Source organism: Dermacentor andersoni, chromosome 9, assembly GCF_023375885.2.
Source record: "Dermacentor andersoni chromosome 9, qqDerAnde1_hic_scaffold, whole genome shotgun sequence".
Lineage (NCBI taxonomy): Eukaryota > Metazoa > Arthropoda > Arachnida > Ixodida > Ixodidae > Dermacentor > Dermacentor andersoni.
In genome coordinates, this window is record NC_092822.1 from 96,095,761 (window position 1) to 96,112,853 (window position 17,093).

The 17,093-nt window shown below is 45.2% G+C and overlaps 1 protein-coding gene across 1 annotated transcript in view; it reads left to right on the top strand.

Annotated features, from left to right (window-relative positions):
• The window catches only part of r (carbamoyl-phosphate synthetase 2, aspartate transcarbamylase, and dihydroorotase rudimentary), a 184,959-nt gene that overhangs the window by 73,528 nt on the left and 94,338 nt on the right, over positions 1-17,093 (top strand). The window contains exons 17-18 of the mRNA XM_055069310.2: positions 2,972-3,054; positions 8,747-8,996. Of these exons, the coding sequence (XP_054925285.2) occupies positions 2,972-3,054; positions 8,747-8,996 (333 nt within the window). The remainder of the gene's footprint in view (positions 1-2,971; positions 3,055-8,746; positions 8,997-17,093) is intronic.

Sequence of the window (17,093 nt, forward strand, 5' to 3'; positions counted from 1 at the left end):
AGTTAGAGCACATAAGATCAGGATCTTTTTACCACGACTTCAGATGTACAAGTTGATAGCATCAAGAGCATCGAAATCCCTTTACTACAAACATCATATTAATTAGTGGTGTACAAATACGAATAGTAGATTTCGGATCCAATGTCAAATCGAATGGAGGAACAAGTACCAAATATTGAATCAAATATCAGAAAATTTTTCACGAAATCTAATGCTTACGAACTTTGGCCAGAAAAACTGTGCTGCACAAGCTCTGGCAGTCTCCTAGCATTGCATAACAAGAATGTAGCAAGCTATCTACAACTTGGGCACATAGACGTTAAGATAAACTGACACGTGTACTTGTATATCTCTGTCGGGCGACCACGTTTCACCGCCTAACAAATGTTATCGCACATGACGAACTTCTTTATTTTGTTTTTTCTCTGCTAGGGGTGCTTTTGTTTATTGCTTTCGTTTGTTTGCAGCATCAGGTCCGTGCTTTATTTAAGAGGGGGGATATTGACACGAGTACTTGTTTATCTTTATCGGGTGACCACGTTTCACCGCCTAACAAATGTTATCGCACAGCACAAGACGCACCTGCATGTATCAGAAGTTTCTCGAAAGTTATCGATGGTTCTATCCGCTGTCTGTTTTTGCCGAATCTTGTGTTATCTGATTTCATCGCATGACACGAATGGTGTAAAACTTTGTGGAAGATATGCAGGTCCCAGGAATTTGTCTGGAACATTCGACGACTGATGTATAAAAGCCGAATCACTTTCCCCTGCTGATACGATTTTGACGATCGCTGATTGTGTTCGCCGTTGTCTCTGTTCTTTAAGTGTAGCCTGTTTTTGTGGGCACAGGTTCACAGGTGGGCACAGTATAAAAGTTAGTTTCGTCTTTCACAGTATTGCTACTGTGTTCTTTATACGTCACTACCACGTGGCAATACGTGGTAGTGACACTCTGCTCTTATTAAAGGGAACTCCAAATTAGTATGTGAGCACTGATTACAACTCAGTTATGTAAATGAAGGTCTGGAAAATATTTTTTTAATGATAGAATGTCTGTCCATTAGAATCAAGTGCTTTTTTCCTCCGAAGCAAAAGAATGGTGACGGTATGTTGTACTGAATACCAATGAGGTTCTCACTTTACTAGTGGTCCTGTGTTTTATGGCAGTGTTATTGCATAGAACGTTTTGCTTGCCAGTTTTCCTCCAAGGTGCAGAAGAGCTTTCCAGTCATTTGGTTGTGGGTTTTTGTAAGGCCAATCTGTGCGACATATGAAAGCATGGACGGCGCATCACGTGACCTGATCGCCACTTCACGAGTAGCAAGCGTTGGTGCTGTGCGGGCCAACCACAGTCACTGCCAGTGGTGAAGAGCAGGCGTTGAGCAGCCGCGCTTTTTTCTTGCCGTATCAACAGCTTTTGGCGCACATCTTCGGTCCCTATCACGCACAAAGTAGCACAATCTTGTAACGGTTTGCTTTCTGAACTGTTACAAGACCGTGACCCAGGTTTGCACGCTCATAATGCACACAATGCACTGATGATGTTTATGTCTGAGAACAATTGTATTACTGGTTCAGAGATATGTTGTCCTTTTTTTTTTTTTCGAAAAAGAAAAGAAAGGACCATACATACAAGTCCTAGGTCACTGTATGCGTCGCTGTCAGTCATTTCTTGAAGTATTCCATAACCTTTGCATTGGCACCTTATTGATTAAGTACGTTAATAATTACTTCATTTAATAAAATCTTGATTGCTTGTTCACAATAAAAAAAAAAACTCGACTATCATAACACAAGCTTATGATCGAAAAGCTGTCTGTTATTTCTTTCTTAGCCACATTTAGTTGACACATCAGGTATATAATTTTATGATGATTTCTGAGAAACCTGTATGAGGTTTCTTGTAGCTTCATGTTACAGTCATGTGGATGACAAGTTTTCCCTGTCGTGAATTTAGCCCACCTTGCAGGCTTTCGCAGAACTGATGTGGTGGAATCTAATAGTGTTCTGCAAAGTCAAATAAGGAACACCCTTTCTTCGTATGCCTGTAGTATGTCGCTCATATTTATCTTTACCAAGCTGCTCCACATAACAGTTAATTTCCCTGTTTCCTCTGGCTTCACTGTCTTGTTCCCCTTGTTCCTCCTGACAATGCTAGAGATAGAGCTAGTCTATTCCATGAGCAAGCTTCTTTAGCATTTGGAAACCACTGACACAAAAGGGGTAAGACAAGCACTCATTTGGAATCCACATCAGGCTTACCTAGTCGATAGCCTAGAAGCCATTCAAAACCGTGCAGCCCAATATATTTCATTCGACTACGACACCCACTCCAATGTTACCAGTATAAAATTATCGCTTGACATCGAGCCTCTGACGCACAGACGAAAACCGCCCGTTTGTCATTATTTCATAAGCTATACTTATGTTTTCCTTCGCTTCGGGACTCTCTTCTGCTTCCACCTCTCTGAACATCACGCCGTCTTTTCAACTCCACGAGCATTCGACATCTGCACGGCTCCTCTAACGCATTTAACAAGTCATTCCTGCCTCTTGCAATTGAAGAATGGAATTCATTACCAGACCATATTGTAATAGAACGCGATCCATATAAGTTCCGGCAGTTGCTGACATCCTATTTGAAAACATGTGAAAATTCTTGCCTGCTTCTGTTTGCCTCTGTTTACTTTACTGTTGCTATTTTTTATACTTGTTAATGCTTATTTAAAGGGTTTTTGTACTGTTTCTTTTGTATATATCCTGCTGATCACTGATTGTGACAATGTTTGACAGTGACCTACGTTGTTGTGTTCAATGTTCCGCCCCCCTCCCTTATGTAATGCCCCTTCCAGGGGTCTTTAAGGACCAATAAATGATGATGATGATATGTGCTCGTGTGGCTGGGGTATTATCTGTGCGAATTTGCACCTCTGATATTGTTGTGTGCAATGTGCCCTGTCTACCTGCAGCCTGCTCTACTCACGTACGACGTTCTCCTGCGAGCCAAGCAGCTTGGCTTCTCGGACAAGCAGATCGCCCAGTGCGTGGGCAGGTCAGTATCCAGCAGCCTTGGTTCTTCCTGTCAAATGAAATTTGGACAGTCTCCTGTCCAGTTAACACTCTGCTGGGGTGAGCACTTCAAGCGAGAAGGGCAGGGGGAAAGGGAGGGAAGGGACATTCTCTGGGCAGTCTAAACTACATAAAAAGAAATAAGTGTATGCCATGCAGGTTCAGTGTAATCCACTTCAACTGTGTGAAGTCAAAACCTAACGTGTACAAGGTGTCCCAGCTACCGTGCACAAAGTACTGGGTAGTGAGAAACAATATTCATGAATAATACTCCATGCATGCTGTTGGGAGTCTTGTTGGGAAACAGCCACTAATTACAATTGTTTAGTCCCCCACATTCAACTTACTTAATCAAAAGTGATCAGCTGACTTCTTAGTGGTTGTTCTGTTTGCCAACATATAATTTACGGAGTTGTAAATATTTTGAGAGGTCAGAATGAGATGTCCTTTTTGTTTATTGTTTATTTTTTCCAGGAAAGAAAGCCTTCGAAATGCAGTCTATCTCAAATATATCGAATTATTGTCTATATTTAACAGTTTTGAAATCCTCTTGGAAATCGTATTCAAAAGTATAGCAATGTACTATGTGTACATCGAACTCTTATTCACCGTCACATTCAATACATCGAAAGCTCCGTCGTGCCATGCCCCTGCAAGTCCCTGCAAGTGCACTTGTCCTAACAGAGATCGGATCAATTTTCGTGTTGTCAGAAATAATTAATACCGACAAACTTGAAATGGCACTTTTTTCAACGATGCTGTCATACATGAGATTGAATCTGAGGAGCCGTACATGCTATGGAGGAAAAATTAAGAGAGCTCTCAGTATTGCTCGCTGCGCACATGGATGGCTTGGGCAAACTGCGGCTGTTATCGGCAAGAGCAGATCACCATTCTGCTTCAAGAACACGAAAGGCCTCCCATTACGATACGCTTTCCATAATAAAGACTGAATGACATTCCATGTTTTCGCCGAGTGCTGCCAGGCGAGGGAGGCTGAACTGAAGATGCCGTGCCTCCGGATTTGTCTTGTACACAAAGGCTTTCAGCGAATGACATTTTAGAATTTCGTGAGTGGCCAAAACGATTCCAAACTCAACCTCAAGTTGGACGGGTCTTTGCATTACAGCTTCCATTTAACAAAACCACTGCACGCCTCATCAAGACTTTGCGGAAAGGCCATCCCGGCAGCAACACACAGAACTATTGTGCTATTTACGGGTCTGTGCTGAATCTGCTTCATTTGTGCTCACACGGTTACATCTCAATGGGAACTGCTTCATTTGTGCTCACACGGTTACATGTCAATAGGAATGGACTCGGATGTTCTGCAAGCTGAAAGCCACTTTTCAAACTGACACTAACAGCATGTGTATAGTGTCGGCAGTCACATATGTAGGGGCCGGAGGGGAAGGGCTGAGGACGAAGGGACATACCGCTCACAAGGCATTGGGGCACTGAGCAACACGCAAGACACGTGGAATTTATAGGGTGGAGAGAAGGGAGGACGGCTAGATCCAACAGGATGTGGCTTCCGAAACCCCACGCAGAAGTCCACCTGGCTCGTTGCCTGTGTACGACAGTTCTCTGTTAACCGACTCCGGTTAATTCAATTTTTCGGTTAATTCGATCCCGGCTGAAGGTCGCGACCAGTGGCCATGCATTTCAGCTGGACCGAACGTTTGTTATTTCGATCCTAAAATTGGCCTTTGCCAGATAATTCGAGCTTGACCAGTCACCACAGATGCGCCTGACCACTAAGTGACCCCCGTAGGGACCGCTTTAGTAATAGCGTCTGTCTCGGCAGAGTTTAGGGGAGAGTGAATGCATTGAGCATACATCATCTCTCTTCAAAAACACCTAATTTCGACCTCTCCTAGAGAAATTTTCAAGCAATAACCATAATTCATTATGTTTGATTACAGTATTTATCTGATTATAACACATGCCTCTTTTCTTTAATTTTTTTTTCTTTCTTTTATTTTTAAAGAGAATTGCCTGTGCCAGTGCAGTCATAACTGCACTGGCACTGCATCACACACAACCAAACCTCCTTCGCACCCTTATATGCTTTGCCGCATAACACGTATGTACTGCAGCTACGCCGACTTTATCAAACTGACCACCTGTGCGCAACACTTTTTCTTGCTAAAAAATCTGGTGCACGTTAGATTTCTAGTTTGTTTAGGAATTTTAATGTGATTTCTATGTTGGTTTACTACTTTGGACACATAGAAAGTGGGCACGCGTTTAATTAGGAGGCCTTTTAGAATTGTCAAATACTGCGAAATTAATCGATAGTGTGTTTTGCCATTTTTTCTGCATCTCGATCAATTCAACTTACCGGATGATTCTTTTAATTTATTTGGTCCCGTCAGAGTTGAATCTATAGAAGTTGACTGTACATACAAACTATTTCGCAATCCTCTTCGAGTTCAATATATCTGGAATTGACTGTATTAAAGATATAGCATGACTACGTACCGATGTTCACATCAACAACATGCATGTTATCTTATTTCAGTAGTGTGATCCAACCGTTTTTCCGCCCTTCCCTTTCTTTTCTGAGTATATTAAGCAATAGGGCAAGTTTTGCTTTTGTGATGCATTTGAGTTTGGAACAAGATGTCCTGCTTTGCTGGTGTTTAGCAAAGATAAACAGCACACCAAACCGTCGCCCTCAAAATCACTTCGCTTTGCATGTTGTACAGAAGACACCTGTGTCTCTGAGGCCATGCAGAGCCACTGCACTAACAATGTGTTGGTGGAGTGTTACAAAGTTTCGAAGCACTTGGTTAAAGGCAAAGGCCTGTGCATTACTTGTACATTGTGCATTACTTCGACATGTACAGCCTTTGTCAAAAGTCTACAGGCTACCTCACGCCTTTGTCATATGTGTCGCTAAGCTGTGGGATGCAGCTCTCATGTTGCTCCCGACTCTCTGAACTTCTGCATGAGGTTCTTTTTTTTTTTTCTTTCCCAAGTGGTGTTTGCATTTACAGCATACTATAGGAACTCCCTTAACCCTTTCAAGCGCTAACCAATTCTGTTGATTTAAATCTTACATCAACAGCATTTTCTACATGTTCAGAATCATAAAAAGCATACAGCTGCAAAAAGGATTATCAATGTTCAGTCCTTTCATGTGTTGTGTGATGTTTAGAGAATGTGGACTCCATGCAGAAACTTGTACAGGAACGTCAGATATGAGAACATCAACTACTTCATGTCTAGCAGGCTTGAAAAGCACCTATCCAGTGAGTTGAAAATTGTGCCTGGTGTAACGAATTGTGAAAAAGTAATGAAAGACTTGAACCCACTGCATACGACAGACTGACTTCGAGTAAAAATACCCAGCCGTCTATGTTCCCGCTCGTATTACTAAATCAATTTCCACTTGTTATTCAAACTTGCAGCGCAGTTCTAATCATAAGTGCTTTAGGATGTACAGTAAAACCTCGATATAATGAACCTCAATTTAATTAAATTCACAATGTAATGAACCATTTTCATTTCCCAATCTGAGTTGCATTTAAAACCGTGGATAAGTTTTTTTCGATTTAACGAAGTAACTTTGTGACATAGTTTCGATTTAACGAAGTCTTCAGCCATTTCATCATGCACTTGGAGCCTGTATGGTTAGTACAGTGGAATCTCGATGATACTAATCTCACGGGGTCACGAAAAATATTCGTATTAGCCGAAATTCGTATCATCGAAACACAATTAAAACTAGCTAAATTGAAGAGTCAGAGGGGAACTCACTCAGGCACACGTACGTAAAAAGCATTTATTTCTTGTAGGAAAAGTCTCTAATGTCCTTCTGCTTCTTTTTCTTTGTCAGGTCACTTAGCAGACTTTGTTCAAATCCATAAAAACACGTGCACGTGTCGTCGCTGATTTCATCCACGGCCATAGCACACATCAGAATGTCGAGCACGTGCAGCGTTTCAGCCACTGGTGGTGGTCCTTCACCGTCGCCCATGTCTACGTTGTCGCCATCATCGCTAGAATCAGCAGCCTCGCATGTGGCCTCTTCGACAATATCTTCTACCGTGCGCGCACCACAGGGGGTGAGATTGTCATCTGCCTTGCAAAAGTCATCAGCTGTGTACTCGACATTAAGCCATTCCCAATCCTCAATTGTATCTTCCGGCTCCGGCGGCACCTCTTCTGGACTCCCGAAGAAGCCGCATTTGCCGAAGCAGTTCGCTACGGCAGTCGGAGTAACCCAATCCCATGCCATAGCTATAATATGGATGGCGTCCAAGAGGCTTATTCGCAGGTCGCCTTCGTCCTTTCTATCAATTTTAGCAAGTAGGCAGTGAACAAAAAGGCTCTTGAAATGGTGCTTTGCGTTCTTTATAATCCCAGCATCAAGGGGTTGCAGGTGCGTCACCGCATTCGCGGGTAAAAAGACAAGTTTGACGTTTTCAAGCGGTACTTGCCTCGGGTGGGTGGCGCACTGGTCAAGAAACAACAATCTTCCGATTCTTGCAAGCCATCCTCCTGTCAAGGAGCGACAGAAACTCTTCGAACAGCACCGCCGTCATCCAAGCCTTTTTGTTTGCGCAATAGACGCACGGCATATGACTCTCGCGCTTGAAGCACCAGGGCTTTTGAAACTTGCCAACTACCGTGAGCTTAAGTTTCTCCGATCCGTCGGCGTTACAGCATAAGAGAACCATAATGCGCTCTTTGCTTTTTTTGCCTCCTTTGCATGCTTCGCCAGTCGCGGCCTCCGCACTCTCCGGCGCCACATCCGCGCCTCCGCACCAAAAGAGAACGGGAGAAATCGCGTGACTGCGCACTGTTCTCTTTCGCGGCAGTCGGTGGAGCGGCGTTTATTCGTATCAACCGACGAGGGTCGAAGATCGATTCGTAACAACCGTTCTCTAGCATGTTGCAAGGTAATGGGGCTCGGCCGGGATCACAGAAAAATTCGTATCATCCGGAAATTCGTATTAGCCGTGATCGTATCATCGAGATTCCACTGTAAATCTAGCAAGAAACTATGTCGTCCGAGGCAAAAGTTATTTAAAGTGTCCTTCTGCATGAAAAGTTTGAGCGGCAAAATCGCTTCTTGACTGCCCTCAGGACCAATATCCGTATATTTTTACACTTTGTTTTTAATTTGTGGGCACGGGCTACTGGCACTAAGTGCGGTCAGCTATGGTGTCCAAAATTTACGGCATCGCGCAACGCAACACACAAATCTCTAACGCCGTGAGCCATGTCGATGCATTGCTCTCAGTGCAATTTAAACCACATGCACTGGCACTCATTACGCTATTATGGCCCAACCTTCTTGCGATTTGTTTATAAATGCTTACTAAGAAGATATTATCCACCCGGAGCGCTGTGGGAATTTAAGTTGTTTTTAATGCTGAAACTTTAAAACCTCAAATTGATGAAATTCACGATTTAACGAAGTATATTGCTGGAACTGCAACTTCGTTACGATGAGGTTCAGCTGTTTGTGACACATATCAAGTATTGCCTTCATCGTTGCCTTTGCTGTTGATGCACAACCTTGGCGTACACATCAAGCTACAGCTCCCAGCCACTCCGTTTGTTTTGCATTGTCTTCGTTTTGTGTTCTAAGCATTCACAATAGCTGACAAGACTCGTATTTCCCTACTCCTCACTCATGCCATCTGTCGTTTCTCATCCAGCACAGAGCTTGTAGTCCGCAAGACCCGCCAGGAACTGGGTGTGGTGCCCCGAGTAAAGCAGGTGGACACAGTTGCTGCCGAGTGGCCTGCCGCCACCAACTACCTTTACCTGACATACAACGCTGGAGGGGATGACCTGCAATTTGAGCCACGGAGTGCAATCATGGTGCTGGGCTCCGGTGTTTACCGCATTGGCAGCTCAGTCGAGTTCGACTGGTGTGCCGTCAGTTGTGTCCAGGAGCTCCGCAAGGTCAGCCTCCTTTGATAGCAGTAATGCATGGAGCTACTACTGTACTCGCGGACAATTTTCTGTGGCCATGAAGGGAAGGCTACAGGGGCGGAGCTTCTGCACATGTGTTACCGTGCCAAGTAGTTCGCCAGCATTTGACAGTGCTTTTGGTTGCTCGGAAGAGATGCTGGATCGACGCAGCCTCCACGTATGACGGTTTCACGTTTTCTCAGACGTGGGAGGGAAAAGCCGCAAAATAAGTAATCGTTTATATTCAGTGGTGCGTTTTGCCTTATTTGACTGTTGCTAATGATCTGTTTGTTTTCGCTTCCCCAGCTTAAGCTAACGTGAATGAAAACGTGGGACTCTTTTCTGAAGCACTCTCACTTGTGCACGCTTTGCCTCCGTAACTTTCCCTTCATAGCCACAGAAAGTTGTCCGCGAGTATATTCATCCAGATTTTCGTTGAAGCATACATCAGTCTGATGTAGATCATGGCTCAGGTACTCTGAGACAAACAAAAGACACTTGAGCACATATCTTTCATCCTTTGCAGTGATGACTGCTAAGGGTACAAAATTTCTTGGCATCTGTGGCAGGCCCCATCACACTGCTTCGGTAGCGAAAGTCTCCTGAAAATGTTATTTTCCCAAATCTATTTTTCCATCCAGCTCTGAATCTTGGGTCTGCTGTGTGAGGAATGTTATGAGATTATCATCCTGCCTACCTTCAGACCAGCCATTGTCATTTTGGGAGGCCCTCAACTTGGGACTCAAGGGGTGATCCTCTATGATTCTTTCACTGTCTGTGTCCCTGTACTAAGACTTTCTGATACAGTATGCAGCACGAATATCTTCAAGCATCCCAGTCAAATGAAGTTAGGAAACTAAAATCAAGCTTAGCAGTGTTTGTTGTTGTAATTATGGTTTCTCACAGCCAAATGGGGACAACTTCATGCTGTACAATAGCTGTACTGTGTTTACCCGAATCTAGCACACACTATTTTTTTTCCATGAAATTAGGTCCAGAAATTGCCTCGCATTACAGTCAGATACAAAACCAAAACAATGGTCTTGACATTGGCAACAGCTTACCGTCATAGCTGTCGGATGCAGCAGCATCACCATCACAAATGGCAGTAGTGCACAATTTTGTGAAGGTTGCTGTCGGTTCATTTTGTGCACGACTATAATCTTGAGCAGTATTTTTTGCCACTAACTTTAGGAGATAAGGTATCTACTTGCATAATGATTGCACTTTGTTGTCAAAAAAATTTCCATAAATTCAGGGGTGCGATCATTACACGGGTTAAATTTCCCGCAAAAAGAAAAATAATTTTTTCATTCCACATTTGCTGAGGCATGACAACAGACCAACAAACAGGCGGCTGCTGCTGTAACAGTGCGGGACACAAAAACAAAAATGCCGGCCGGCGGAGCGCCGAATGCGATTTCTTTTTTTCTTTTTGTGAGTACATTACATGCATTGAAACAGTTTCTTCCATATCAGTAATGAATAATAACGTTAATATCAGCAAGTCTGCGGCAATAACGTAGCCATGTCCACTTTGAGGGGACAGAAACAGTGATGGGTGTGCTCAGCTGCCAGTGACATAGAAACACATGGCGGGTATGCTGCGGAAACTGCGGCATTTGTGTTCACTACTATCCTAATACGGCACATTTCTGCTAAGAGTGGGCGAATATCTTAGCTGTGTTACACTTCTAACGGGGCTACACTTCTAATAGGGTACACTTCTAACGTATCGGTGTAAACGGGGCTACTGTGGTTGCCGCTCGCGATTTGTTGCATGCCCACGAGTGCAGATGAGAAGAATCGAAAGGTGACTCCTTTGTTGTTGTTGTTGACCACAACCATTATAAAGCCTACGAATAATAAAGCCAAGGAAAGCTTGGATGTAACTTTTTTATTCATGGAAATGTGGAAAGTGATGAAAGGAATGAAATGGGGTATCTGCTTAAAGGGACACTAAAGGCTAATATTAAGTCCACGTGAACCGTTGAAATACCATCCCAGAAACCTCTAAACGCTTGTTTCATGCGAAGAAGAGACTTACTTTAAGAGAAAATGCGTTCCGAAGCATCCGCGTACCTCTAGCGCAGTTCAAATCGCTCGCCCTCCGATTGAGGAGTGGTGACGTCATGGTCTCATAGTGACGTTGCGCCGTCGGTGAGTAAAACGGCGCCCGCAGACGGCGGTACGTCTTTTCTGCCCAAAATGCAAACGCGTGGCCAGAACAGAGCCAAGACAGAGCCAAGACAGAGCCGATAGCAGCGCGAAAGCGGAACTATGGAGGCTAGCGAAAGGGAAAGCGCGCGACGATAAGTTGGTTCTTCATTTTATCACTCCAACTTTGACGCTAGTTGCAATGGACGACCCTGACAACGACACATTGACTTGCGATGCTGGGCTCGACTTCAGCAATTTAAGCACTGATGAACGTGACCTGCTGCTGAGGGCTCACGCTGCTGGCGTCGTTGCGTACTACTACAATGGCAACTGTATGTCATTGCTGTACATATTCGCACATTGTAACTTTTCCTTCGTGAAAACCAAATGCCACACTCACCGCCCCGTCTTCAACCTGCAGTTGTTCTTGCGCTGCAGAGAATGCAGGCAAGACCGACGGAACAGCGCTACGGGAAAGCATTGCTTTGAAAGGCACTCCACACAGCTTCAGTTAGTCGGCGTTGAACTCGTAATCCTCTGGACGATAGTGCAGCAAGCACACTATGCGATTTTTCGGCTCTTTGCCAACGCGCTGTGGCCGTGGTACGGCACACTTCGAATGGAGAGGTTCACTCGTTGGCACAAATGATAAGTAACGTTGGATTCGCCACTGCAACTGCCCTTGGCCAAGTTCCACGGTGCATTCGCGCATCCCACGACATCATATGGACGAGGCATTCTCGCTGCTTGTTCCAAATGCAAGTTTCGCAAGCCAGCAGGACCAGCGCAGCACGACGCGATAACGAAACAACTGAAACTCAAACTGCGCGCGGCGCAAAGTTGAGCGCAAAGAGTCGAGCGAAAACGAAACCTTTCGATCGCCCATACTAAAGGGTAACGTCAAAATGTATTATTATTTTTTCTTAGAATCGAATAGAAGTACACAAGCAGCATTTTCTTCCGTCTTATAATCTAAAGAAATGATCTTTTTAATACGAGTAGTTGAGTACTAGTGACATTAATTATGATGAGGAGTGCCTTCGTCATCGGGCTAGTACCGGAATGTCGCTGGGGGGTCTCAAATCGTGTCATGCATTTGCCTCAATTTCTCGGTTACTAAAGCTCTGTTCGCGATTATATTGACGCCTTAGACGTTCTAGAGCATTGCTTTATCTCCTTAACTTGACTTCATAGTAACCTTTAGTGTCTCTTGAAGAGTCATTCATGTAGCATTCGACAGATGGTAAGCGTAATCATCATTAGCTAGACTTGGCACATGACATATCACTGCGGCAAGTTGGGGGTGCGATCATTACACGGGAAAGAAAAAAAACTAGAATTTTGACAGCTAGATTCAGGCGTGCAATCATTAAGCGAGTGCGATCGTTACGCAAGTGTGATCATTATGCAAGTAAATACGGTATTATCATTATCGCAAGATTTCATACCACTATCGGATGAATCTGTGTAGTCGACCCAAGCATTGCTCGTGCTGTGCCAAGCTCGCCATCTGCACACGGGACCAGGGATGCTGTGTGACGCAAATGTCAACAAGTCCAATGCGAAATCTCAAAAGTGATCCAATAGAATCCCAGTGATACGATAGCACGTGATATAAATTCCGAGATAGTATGAATTTTTCAACAGGGCTGGCCCAAATCCATTAGCATACGGTGTGCTAAATTTCCAATGCTGTGAACTGCTTTTCACACCGCAACAAATGATACCGACAATCTAACCAGCGGATAATTTTCAAAGGAGCCAGCAACAAGGTCCTGGTGCACTGGTACAGTAAAACCTCATCAAACCGTACCCGCTTAAACAGCAGTTTCGTTTTAAATGTAGTAAAGTCAAATCCCTGACTCAGCGGCCATTGAACATAATGTGTTTTGTATCTGCTCAAACCATACCAGCTCATTGCGTACGTATCGATTAACACGTAGTGTTTCCACTTTTCGTCGTGCAAACACGGCGGTGCGTCGTCTCCATCGGGCGGCCCGGTAGAACAAGCCTCAGAGATCGGAACGGCCTGTGCGTTCGTGCGTGAAGCCACATCATTTCAGTGGCGTGCCAGAGAGCGTTGTGGCGTCGGGCAAGCGAGGACTCACAACATAAAGAAAAGCTCAGATAAAGAAAATGCTGGATGCTCAGCATAGAAGAAAAATTAGACATCATTCGTGCTATCGAACATGACACAAGACAGCGCTGACACGCGACAGATATCTGCTGTTGAGTACGGTGCATGGCATTTGGAATGCGAAAAAGTTGCTCGGCAGTGCTGTTGCGACCGTGAAGAGATATTGGCTACGCGTTTCAACTTTTCGCCATCGTTGCCTCTGTTGTTACCAAAGTGTCAGCTAGCAGCAGTGATGAGGACGACACGGAAAGCGGCAGCACGGGCTATTCAGGCCCGACAGTGGCAGAAGCTGGGCCAGCCTCATAAATGCAATCGTCGAGGCGAGAACAGCAGCCCGCAACGAAAAGGCGCCCCACGACTTCTGCAGCACTACTGTGCGCGTGCACGGAAAATATGTAATGCCAACGAGGAATCTGCCATGCAAGTGTTTGCCGAGAAGAGGGGGGCTGGCTGAAAACCTCAGCTTCGGCAAGTTTGAGGCCACTGTCGTTGCTGCTAGGCCACAATGGCATCAAACAAAAATAACATTTTTGTCGCACGAAGTGAATAAATACTGCATGTTTTTTCCCCTTTCATCGCACCCTCTCTAAGTTCAGTTTTTGACATGTAAGTGGTCGATCTCATGCTATTTCGGTTAAACAGTACTACCGTTTAGTACGTACTTTTTCCGAGCTCCGGCCAACTATGCTTTAACGAAGTTTCACTGTAGTGCCAGACACTGGCTGTTGTCATGCCGGCAGAGTGGTTGCACCTATGCGCCAGTTGCATTCCAGTTGCCAGGGCGACCAACATCACTGAGCCTTATCTCCGACCACCCCCCTCCACCACTAAGAAAAGAAAAAGCTTTTGCTTTTATGCAGTATCATGGAACTTGTCGGCCGTTCCACACTTGTAAACTTATTTAGAGGCAGCAATCACAAGCGACCCAGTCTTGCCCCATCAGAAACATCGGCGGTTTGCTTCCATGATTAGCCTTGTCTCTGTAATCCACGCCTTTTGCCAATGACTGAGTGACCAATATAGATTGAAAATTTTCTTTCCTTGTACCCGTCAGATTCCACAATATGAACTAGCTTTGCCACCACAAAGAAAACTAACCAGATTTCCTTATCTTGCACAAATCATGTCCTTATCACCATCAAGCAGCAACTATAATGTAGCAACGACCAGGTTGTCTACCAACCGGGAAAACCGGGAATTCTCAGGGATTTTGAGTAGTCTGGAAAAACTCAGGGAGAACTCAGGGAATTTGTGTCTCTATCAGGGAAAGTTGGCTGTAATTCTGTTGAAAAGGTCGAAAGTTGCAGTAATGCTGGCTCGAGTAACACAGGAATCGTAACGAATCTACTTTGACGCCGTGTCGTCGGCTGGCGCAGGTGCCAGTGCAGTCAACGTCAGACTTTCCCGATTCCCGATAATTTGGACGGCTTCGTGACACCACCACGTACCCCATAGAGTCACTGTATCAGAACGTCTGAAATTTTGGATGCAAGAACTCTTTGCCGTCCAATTTTCCGGACGTTCTGCATGACTGCAGGTCCAAAACTGCATTAATCAAAGCCACCACCGCTGCCATTTTGATTACCTCACCACCTCGAACCGGCGCTATTGCACGCAGATCCACTGGCAGCCGTAGCCACCACTGCGGCAATGCTACGCCTAGCTGCTTCGATGTTCACTATTAAGCTTCTTGCCGGTCAGTGCCGTGTTTCTTCAGTTCTCCGCTTTCAGCAATAATTTTGGCTTCGAAGCTCGGAAAGCACGGCGCGTTCCACATTGCTGGTTCTTGAAAGTTAGTTTCGCCTCAATACGGTTGTGTGACGCGATACATTAGCAAAATTATTGCGGTGAAGCTTAACAAGCGTAGAAAGGGGCAATTATCATGGGACACAGTATGTATTCCTTAATTTTACATGTGTGTACCCACCCTCTCCTGTCACAGTAGGAGCACCGCTATGCCTAATAAGTGTACTGACAGGCAATCGGAGCTTTTTCAGACGTGCCTGTGTCGATTTGAGCTCTTAAGAGCAGTAAAAGACATGCATTTATTTTTTCGGACTGCCTGATTTTTCGGAAGTTTTCGGGGCCCCTAGGGGGAGCATACCCAGAGTATGCTTCAAATGGTCAGTAGTGCGAATGCGCGACAAAAGGAGCACGAGAACAGAAAGGACCGATGCATTGAGGAATGAACGGGGAATGAAGTATGCGAGCGCTTCTTTGAAGGAGCCTAAGCTCAAAAAACACTTTTGGCTGATGCCGAGATGCAGGTGTCCCTCACACAAACCAAAATAAACTCTTTAAAGCAGTGAAACACAACACTGAGACGTCATGCACGGGCTGAGAGTATGTCGGAACAGTTGAGGTTGACTTACGAGCTGTTGTGAGACTCTCAATTGTGACAAAATTCGGGCCTCATACCACTGAGCTTGCTACCAGTTGGTATAAATAGCTCATATTCGAAAATATTTGCTTTTGTATGTATCTCCTTTTTATTTGTATTTGAGAATGTCTGACTCGATTTGCAATTTCTCTCGAAGACATTTTATTTGCTGTGCATTTTACTAACCCCTCCCTTCTATTCTTTTTTTGAATAACATAAACACTACTCCTTGTATTCAAATTGGATTAAGTCGGTTCTTTTTAAAAAAGTTTTTCATATGCTTACTTTTGGACCTGGAGAAGGCCTTTGATAACATCCGTCACGAGTTCGTCCTCGACGCCATCTCCAAGCTCGATCTGGGCTCGTCCTTCCATGCATTCGTCAGGTCTTTCTTGAGCAAACAATGCGCCATCCTCAAGGCTGGAGATTTGGAATCGGAGAAAATGGAGCTGAGCAGAAGAGGCACCCCCCAGGGGTCAGTCATCTCACCACTCCTCTTCAAAATCGCAATGGTCGACCTCTCAAGGTATCTAGGCCAGGTCCAGGGTATCGGTCACACGATCTACGCGGACGACATCACTGTCTGGTGCGCGGGTGGCAGTGACGGACAAGTCGAAGCCGCTCTCCAGGAAGCTGTCGACACTGCAGAGCGCTTTCTAACCGACACGGGACTCCGGTGCTCCCCAAAGAAATCGGAGCTCCTTCTGTACAGCCCAAGTAGAAAGGGCCGCAACCCACAGAACTGGAAACCCCCCACTGAAATTGACATTAATCTCTACACCAATTGCGGAGATCCCATTCCCAAAGTCGCGTCCATTTGAATCTTGGGAATGACACTCGAAGGGGCGGGCACGAATAGCATCACCATTCACAAACTAGCAAAAAAGACGGATAGCGTCATCGGTCTAATCAGGCGGGTAGCTAACAGAAGGAGAGGCCTGAGCGAAGAGAATCTGTTAAGGCTAGTCCACGCTTTCTTGTTGTGCCATTTTACATACGTAGCAGCCATGCACGTCTGGAAGAGGGCCGAGCGAGACAAGCTAAATGCCATGATAAGGAGGGGGATCAAGAGCGCGCTCGGACTACCAAACTACACACGCACCGACCGACTCCTGCAGTTGGGTATTCATAATACCCTGGAAGAGATTGCAGAAGCACAAGAAAAAGCACAGATTCTCAGGCTCTCCGGCACCAGGGCGGGCAGACGACTCCTAACTGAGATGGGCGTCCCCCCGGCCACTGTCGAAGACGCCTACCAGGGCCTTCCAAAAGAGCAGAAAGATAACATCATCATATCGCCCGCCCCACGCAATATGCATCCCCAGCGCAACGTAGAAAGAAGGAAGGCCAGAGCGGTGGCGCTCCTACGCCGCGCAACAGAACTCCCTGGCGGCTGCTGCTTCGTTGACGC